At 35.7% G+C, this 7,847-nt stretch overlaps 1 protein-coding gene across 1 annotated transcript; it reads left to right on the forward strand.

Annotated features, from left to right (window-relative positions):
* Positions 1-2,495: 2,495 nt before the first annotated feature.
* LOC110866891 (zinc finger BED domain-containing protein RICESLEEPER 2-like) lies at positions 2,496-7,537 on the forward strand. The gene is made up of 5 exons (XM_022116034.1): positions 2,496-2,885; positions 5,444-5,509; positions 5,592-6,465; positions 6,522-7,276; positions 7,367-7,537. The coding sequence occupies exons 1-5, from the start codon at positions 2,496-2,498 to the stop codon at positions 7,535-7,537; spliced, it is 2,256 nt and encodes a 751-aa protein (XP_021971726.1).
* Positions 7,538-7,847: the final 310 nt, after the last annotated feature.

A 7,847-nucleotide genomic window follows, 5' to 3' on the forward strand; every position in this document is an offset into this window, starting at 1 on the left:
ACTTCGTTTTTTTTGCTGAAATCCAGAATTCCGAGATATTTAACTTCGTTTTTTTTTTTGCTGAAATCCAGAATTTTTATACAAAATTGGCCCAGCCGAGATATCGCCGAGACGACCGATACGGTTTTGCAAGATATCGGCCGATATTTCGGCGTTGACCACCGATATTATCGTTGACCGATATATGACCGATATCGGAAACCGATATTTTGGTGAGGGGCCGATAACCGAGATATCGCCGAGATATCACCGAGATATCGCCAAGATTAACTGCATAGCATTACATAATCTCCAATTTGGAATTCTAGAGGTCTTCTTCTTTTGTCGGCATGACTAGCTTTTAATCGTTTACGTATCTGTTGGACTTTATCAGTTGTTTCAATAATAATCTCAGTTTTGGTCAACTGATCATTTCCTACCTCTATCCAATAGATGGGAGTTCTACAATTCCTTCCATATAAGGCTTCGAACAATGTAGCCTTAATGCTAGAGTGGTAGTTGTTGTTGTATGAAAATTCGATCAAAGGAAAATGATCACCCCAGCTACCTCCAAAATCATTCACACAGGCGCACAACATATCTTCTAAAGTCTGAATTGTTCGTTCGCTCTGGCCATCAGTCTGAGGATGATAAGTCGTGCTTATAGTGATTCTGGTTCCAAGTTCCTTCTAGAAACTTGTCTAGAACCTGGATGTGAATCGGCTATCTCTATTTGAGATAATGGATAAAGGCACTCCGTGTTTACTTACGATTTCATCCATATATATCTTAGCCAAATTTTCTATTGGATAGCTCTCGCTTATGGGTAGAAAATGTGCTGACATGGTTAGTCTGTCAACCACGACCCATATAGCATTATACCCCTTTCGTGTTCTTGGGAGTTTTATGACAAAATCCATTGTCACTCTATCCCATTTCCATACTGGTAACTCCAGTTGTTGTATTTGACTTGCAGGTTTTTGATGTTCAATCTTAACCTGTAAACATGTCAGGAATTTCTCAACGTATTGGGCTATGTATCTCTTCATATTAGGCCACCAATACTGATCTTGAATGTTCTTGTACATTTTGTTTGCTTCGGGGTGCATTATGTATTTGGATTTGTGAGCTTCATCCAATACTTTGCTTTGAATATTTCCAAATTTCGGAATCCAAATTCTCTGGCCAAATCTTAAGATTTTATCTGCCCCTTTGGTCAGTAATTTTGGCTTACCCAACATCCTTTTAGTCTTGACATTTTCGTCTTTCAAGGCCTCACTTTTTCTTGATTTGGTCTTTCCAATCAAGCTTGACGTCGATCCTCAAGGCCTTTACCCTTAATCGGTTTAATTCTTTCTTTTCGACTTAGGGCATCTACGACTACGTTAGCCTTTCCTGGATGGTATTTTATTTCACAATCAAAATTATTGATAAGATCCATCCACCTTTTCTGCCTCATATTTAACATCTTTTGAGTAAAGATATGTTGTAAGCTTTTATGGTCCGAGTATATTACGCACTTAGTACCATACAGTAGTGTCGCCAAATCTTTACGGCAAGCACTATGGCATCCAATTCGAGGTTGTTGGCTCAAGTGGATCCCACCTAAAGAACAGATAATTGAAAGCCAAAATAGTCTACAATCAACTGATCCAGAATAACAGTGCTTGAAGTCATTCTCCTCCCAATGGCAAAGGCATTAAACAACTGCTGCAACCAAAGGTCTGCTAGTAACTAAAGTATGCTAATTCATAAAGTATGCTAATTCATAAAGTATGCTAATTCACAAACTTTGTCAAAGTAAACCACTGATGAAGACTAAAGTCTGTTGGAAGCAAAGGTCTGATCACCCTTTAATTGAAGAAGACAAAGTCTGATGAAGAAGGTCTGCTAAGGCTCAACAGAGGATAAGGCTCATCAGATGATGAATCAACAGATGATGTACCTCAGTGTTTTGAATGTAACAGTGCATTAGTTATAGCAGATGTTAGAGGTTGTTAGAGTTATTAGATGTCACTATCTAGGTGACGTCAGCTTAGATTCCTAGGAGGTTTACGTTGTACTATTAATAGAACAGTGCATGTACTGTTCTATTTATCACTTTCATCACTTGACATTTTGTACGTGACATTTTGTACGAGCAAATAGAGTGATCTTAGGTTGGGGAGTTTGTAATTCATGCATGCGTGAATCATTGTAGTATTCAATCGTTCAGTTTAAAGTATTCATGATGAAAGCAAATCTCTCATTGTTTGTGATATAAAGTTTATCTTCATTCCGCTGCATTATTTCCATCTTTGTTATCATCTTACATCTTTCATCTAAACATTCACAAACAATTCAAACTCAGATCCTAACAATTGGCATCGAAGCCTTGGTCAATTAAATCTGATTTAACAATCAATTGATCAGCTCATTTCACTGATATCGTTTGTTTGTAGGAAGTTGAAAAACAGAGTTAAAAGTTTAATCACGTTCAAAGTAGTTTAAACAAAAATCTTTGTAAAACAACCAAAATGTCTCAAAACACACAAGATCCTCATAACACTTGCACCCTGTATAAACCACCTATGCTTGTCAGATCTGAGTATAATATCTGGCAACGTTGGATGGGTCATGTACTTGCACAGCAAAACACCGGATGCTGGAAATCGGTTATCTTTGGACCACATGTCCCGATGTTGCCGAGTGAAGAAGATCCCATGGTCCAAGTACCTAAGAAACCTGAAAATTACTCCGAGCATTATTTTCAGAAAATTGAGTTAGATGCTAAAGCATTTAGTATAGTTGCTACAACACTTGATATCTATGCTGGCCTGTTACATTGTAACAGTGCAAAGGAGTTATGGGATGCACTAAAAGAGAAGTTTAGTGGTACAGAAGAGGTTATTGAGAACAACAGGGAGGTTTTAAACCAACAATATGAAACATTTTGTCATGTTAAAGGAGAGTCATTAACCCAACAGTTTGAAAGGTTTAGCTATCTAATTAGTATACATACATACTTACACATGAATACATGACTTGACGTGAATTATCCGAGCTAACACTAACACACGAAAGTCCCCATAAACACAAGTGATTAACTATAAGCCAGTGGATTGTGAATATTACTATTGTTCTGGCAAACCCAATTGTGATAGACATACGTGTACTACAATTGCACATATTCATGCTGATATTTTATCCACGCTATGTGGTGTTAAGCATAGCTACTTGGGGCGGGAATGTGCTGAGGTGGCGGATGTGGGCCAAGGTAGTAGTGAACAGTTAAGGTTTCACTTGTGGGCTTGGTATAACTACATCAAATTGTGCAACACTTTAAACATATGCTTGTGCAACGAGACAAGCAAAACCAGTAAAACTCACCATCATTTGTAGTTGACATTTTCAAAACATGTTTTATAGGTAAAAAGGTTAATGAATGATGGATGTGTGTGGATGTGTCAAGTTTTGGTCTTGGGATGCTATGTGAATAGATGCATACTTGCTATAGGGATATGTTGCCTATGGAAATCATACTTTTGTAAAATATCTTAATGTATAAACGAACGATGTAACCGATGCTCTTGGTGTGTAATAGAATATCTTTATGAATGATGTGTTTGTACCATGTGACTGTTTCATCCCGTGTGCGCTTCTGATGCGAGTCGTGCTGTGACAATTGAAGAACCATGTGTAGAGCCTGAATTTAAAAGTCAAGAAATGAATATGATTGATGCTTTATACGGTTCACAAATAGAAGATGATGAGGAGGATGAAGAAGAAAAGTTAGAGTATAGTGATAATGATGATAATGATATGAGCCTTTCATGATAAAAGTGATGATGATGGTGATGGCGATCATGATCAAGGTGGTACTTGTGTATTAGCTAGCAATATACATAACGATTTTGATTCTGGAAGTTCACAAAGTCAACCAGACCAGACAACCTCAAAGACAGAAGGAGAAAGTTCTTCAAAGAAACAAGGGGAGTCTTGAAATGATGATAGTGAAAAGAAGCAAGCAATAATTGTTTATACAAGTGGTGATACAAAAAAAATATAACAGATGCAGTACCATTCACATATGTTCCTCCTACAAGTTTGATTACTTCACAATTTCTGGAAAAAGTAGGGCTGGCAATTTTACACGAATACACGACACGAACCTACACGACCTTAACAGGTATCGTGTATGACCTTAACAGGTATCATGTACTAAACAGGTAGACACGAAACAACCTGTTAATTTTGGTGTCTAAACAGGTCAGATACCTGTTTACCTGTTATATACCTGTTAAGACATGTTAAGATTTTAATTTTAATTAAATAAAACATATATGATATATCATATACCAGTCAAATGACTATGACTCAAATAGATGGAACGTGTGCTACTGTTCTTATCCTTCTTTAGTTCAAAAAAACCCTAATGACCTAATCTCTCTCAACCGCCGCCGACATCATCCAGATCCACCGCTCCACCGGCATCATTCACCGGCATCCCCTGTCATTCACCACTCCATCGGCGTCATTCACCGGCCTCCCCTGTCCGCCCGCATCCACCGTCGGCCATCCGCCACGCATAGCCACTCCGGCCATCCACGACGCACAGCCGCTCCTTGATTCTTGTTTCAAAAAAAAAAGATAATTTTGTTACTGTTATGTTTATAGTTTATGTTTTGAAATGTGGAACTGTTGGTTACTTGATTATGCTCGCATTAATATTCTTCACAAGAAACCAGAGATGTGCAAAGTGTGTTGCTTTGATATTGTACATGCTTTGAATCTTTGATGTCTTTCTGTAAATGAGTAAGTGTGAACTGCTAGGTTTGTTTTGATCATTCTTTGTTGTGGGTATTTTTTTAAAAAAAGGTAAGGATAAGAAGGTGGTATAAACATGAATGAATTCTCTCCAAAAAATAGTTGATGATAACATCTACTTTGGATCTTTCATCATGTTTGGTTTATTATCTTTCAGTCTTTCACATTTTCCAATTAAAAGAAGAAAAAAAGCTATTAAAAAATACCAAACATAATTGTCCAAGTATTAAAATTAACAGTTTAAAAAAAATTAAAAGAAAAGAGGACCATTTGGTTTTTAAACCGACAAAGTTTTCCACATGGAACTGACGTCTTGTCTTTTAAAAATGTTCTCACAAGTCATGTTGTTGTCTTTTAAGTTGGGCTAGATTTGTTTTTGAAACTGACTCAAGATGTGTGATTGGGCTTGAATTTATGTTACTGTCATGTTGTTATCTTTGATGTCTTTCTGTAAATGAGTAAGTGTGAACTGCTGGATTTGTTTTGATCATTCTTTGGTGTGGGTATTTTTTTTTAAAAAAAAAGGTAAGGATATGCTTTGATATGGTATTTTTTTTTTTAAAAAACAAGTTATCTTCACAGTACTTTTTTGTTTATAGTTTATGTTTTGAATTTGATGCAGCCCCTTGATTATTGTTTCTTGTATGCTTTCTAACAGATTAAGAAACTCAATATGAATGATTCTCAAAAGAAGGTGGGAAAGAAGAAGGATAAGAAGTCCTATGTATGTTTATCTAACTTTTATGGCTTTTGGTTCAAGTTTGGTATTATTTTTTGTGTAACTTTATTTATTTTCTCTATTGTAGGTGGAGTCAAATTCTATCAAAGTTGATCTAGAAAATGACAGCTCAATGAATATGGATGTGGAAGACGATGAAGTTCACTCTGTGGAGGTAGCTGATACAAACGATAGTGATGATAACAAATCAAGAGTAAAGAGACAACGAAAGGAAAGATCTATTGTGTGGCAATACTTCACTAAACTTAAAAAGAAAGCAGTCGGTGGAAAAGTTCCAAGCAAGTGCAACAAATGTAATCATATTATCATATATGATAGCAAGCAAGGTACGGGGAATCATTCGAAACACATAAAATCTTGCTATGGTTCTAGTTTCAAAGATGTTGGTCAAATGATTTTAAATAGTGACATGAAATTAAAGTCATCTACGTTTTCTCAAAGTACGTTCCGCGAGATGCTTGTAGCTGCTATCGCTATGCATGAGTTACCTTTGTCATTTGTTGATTATAAGGGATTTAGAGATTTATTTAAGTATCTGCAACATGATGTCAATATCATCTCTAGAAATATTGTAAAATCTGATTTACTGAAAATGTATAAGAGAGAAAAGGAAAAGGTCAAAGAAATGCTTATGGAATCACCTGGGAGGTTATGCCTAACTTCAGATTTGTGGACGTCTATTGCTACTGATGGGTATTTAGCAATTACAGTTCACTTTATGGATAAAGAATGGGTTTTGCAAAAAAGAGTTTTATCGTTTTCTTTCATGCCACCACCTCATACCGGTGTTGCTTTGTGTGAAAAAGTGTTTTCTATTTTAGTAGAGTGGGGCATAGAAAATAAAATATTTTCTATGACATTAGATAATGCTTCTTCTAATGACACTTTCATTGGGCTTTTAAGAGAACAACTAAATAAAAAATTACCACTTGTTTCTAGGGGTAATTTTTTTTCACTTGAGATGTTGTGCACATATTTTTGAATTTGATTGTGCAAGATGGGTTAAAGCAAATTGATGAGTGTATTTACAAAGTGAGAGAGAGTATCAAGTATGTTAAAGGGTCGCAACAAAGGAAGGAAAAGTTTATAGAGTGTGTTCAGTTGCTTTCTTTGAAAAGGAAAAAGGGGTTAAGGCAAGACGTTGTTACTAGGTGGAATTCTACCTTTTTAATGCTTGATAGTGCCCTTTTTTATCGACGCGCCTTTTGCCATTTAGAATTGAGTGATTCTAATTATAAGCATTGTCCGAATGCATTAGAGTGGGAAAAGATTGGAAAGATGTGTTCTTTTCTTGGAGTGTTTTATGATATCACAAATGTTTTTTCGGGTACAAAATATCCAACTGCAAACTTGTATTACCCACATGTTTTTATGGCTTACTTGACTTTGAAAGAGGGTATGGGTTCAGAAGACGAGTATATGAGAAACATGGCTAACTTGATGATGACAAAGTTTCAGAAATATTGGTCTGATTTTAGTCTTACTTTAGCCATAGTTGTGGTGTTGGATCCTAGATACAAATTGCACTTTATCGAGTGGAGTTATTCACAAGTTTATGGACGTGATAGCAAGGAATATGAATATGTTGATGAGGTTTTGCACACTACTTTTCATGAATATGTAGAGTTAAATATGGATGGTGGTTCTTCTACAACTTCAAATGTCACAAGTACTTCAGATGTTAGCAAAGGGGTTGAGGAAACGGGAGATGATGATTCAACAAGTGTCTTTGGAGTTAGAGCTAGACTTAAGGTAAGTTATTTGTTAATATATATTTTTTTAAATTGTTGTCTTTTAATCTTTTATGTATTCATTTACTAATTATTTATAATTCTTTTTTAGTGTTTTGATCAGTTTCAAAGTAAAAAATTTCTAGCTAACAAAAAATCAAAATTGCAATTGTATTTGGATGAGTCAAGAGTTGATAGGAACTCGAACTTAGATGTTTTGACTTTTTGGAAGGCCAATGAGTTTAGATATCCTACACTTGCAAGGATGGCAAGAGACTTTTAGACAATTCCGGTTTCTACCGTCGCATCGGAGTCCACACTTAGTGCAAGTGGAAGAGTTCTTAATGAACATCGAAGCTCACTTGGTAAAGATACCGTTGAGGCTCTAATATGCACAAAGGATTGATTATATGGAGATTATTGTACTGTCCCTTTTTCCTTGAGTTTTGTAAGGTTTTTATAACATAATATCACACTAATAGTATATGTTTGTTTTTATTTGTAGGTTCTAATGAAGTTAATTTAGATGAGCTCACTGAAGATATAATGTCACTTGATATTAGTGGAGAATCAAATGCTTCAAACTCAATGAA

The sequence above is a fragment of the Helianthus annuus genome, chromosome 4, assembly GCF_002127325.2.
Source record: "Helianthus annuus cultivar XRQ/B chromosome 4, HanXRQr2.0-SUNRISE, whole genome shotgun sequence".
Taxonomy (NCBI): Eukaryota; Viridiplantae; Streptophyta; class Magnoliopsida; order Asterales; family Asteraceae; genus Helianthus; species Helianthus annuus.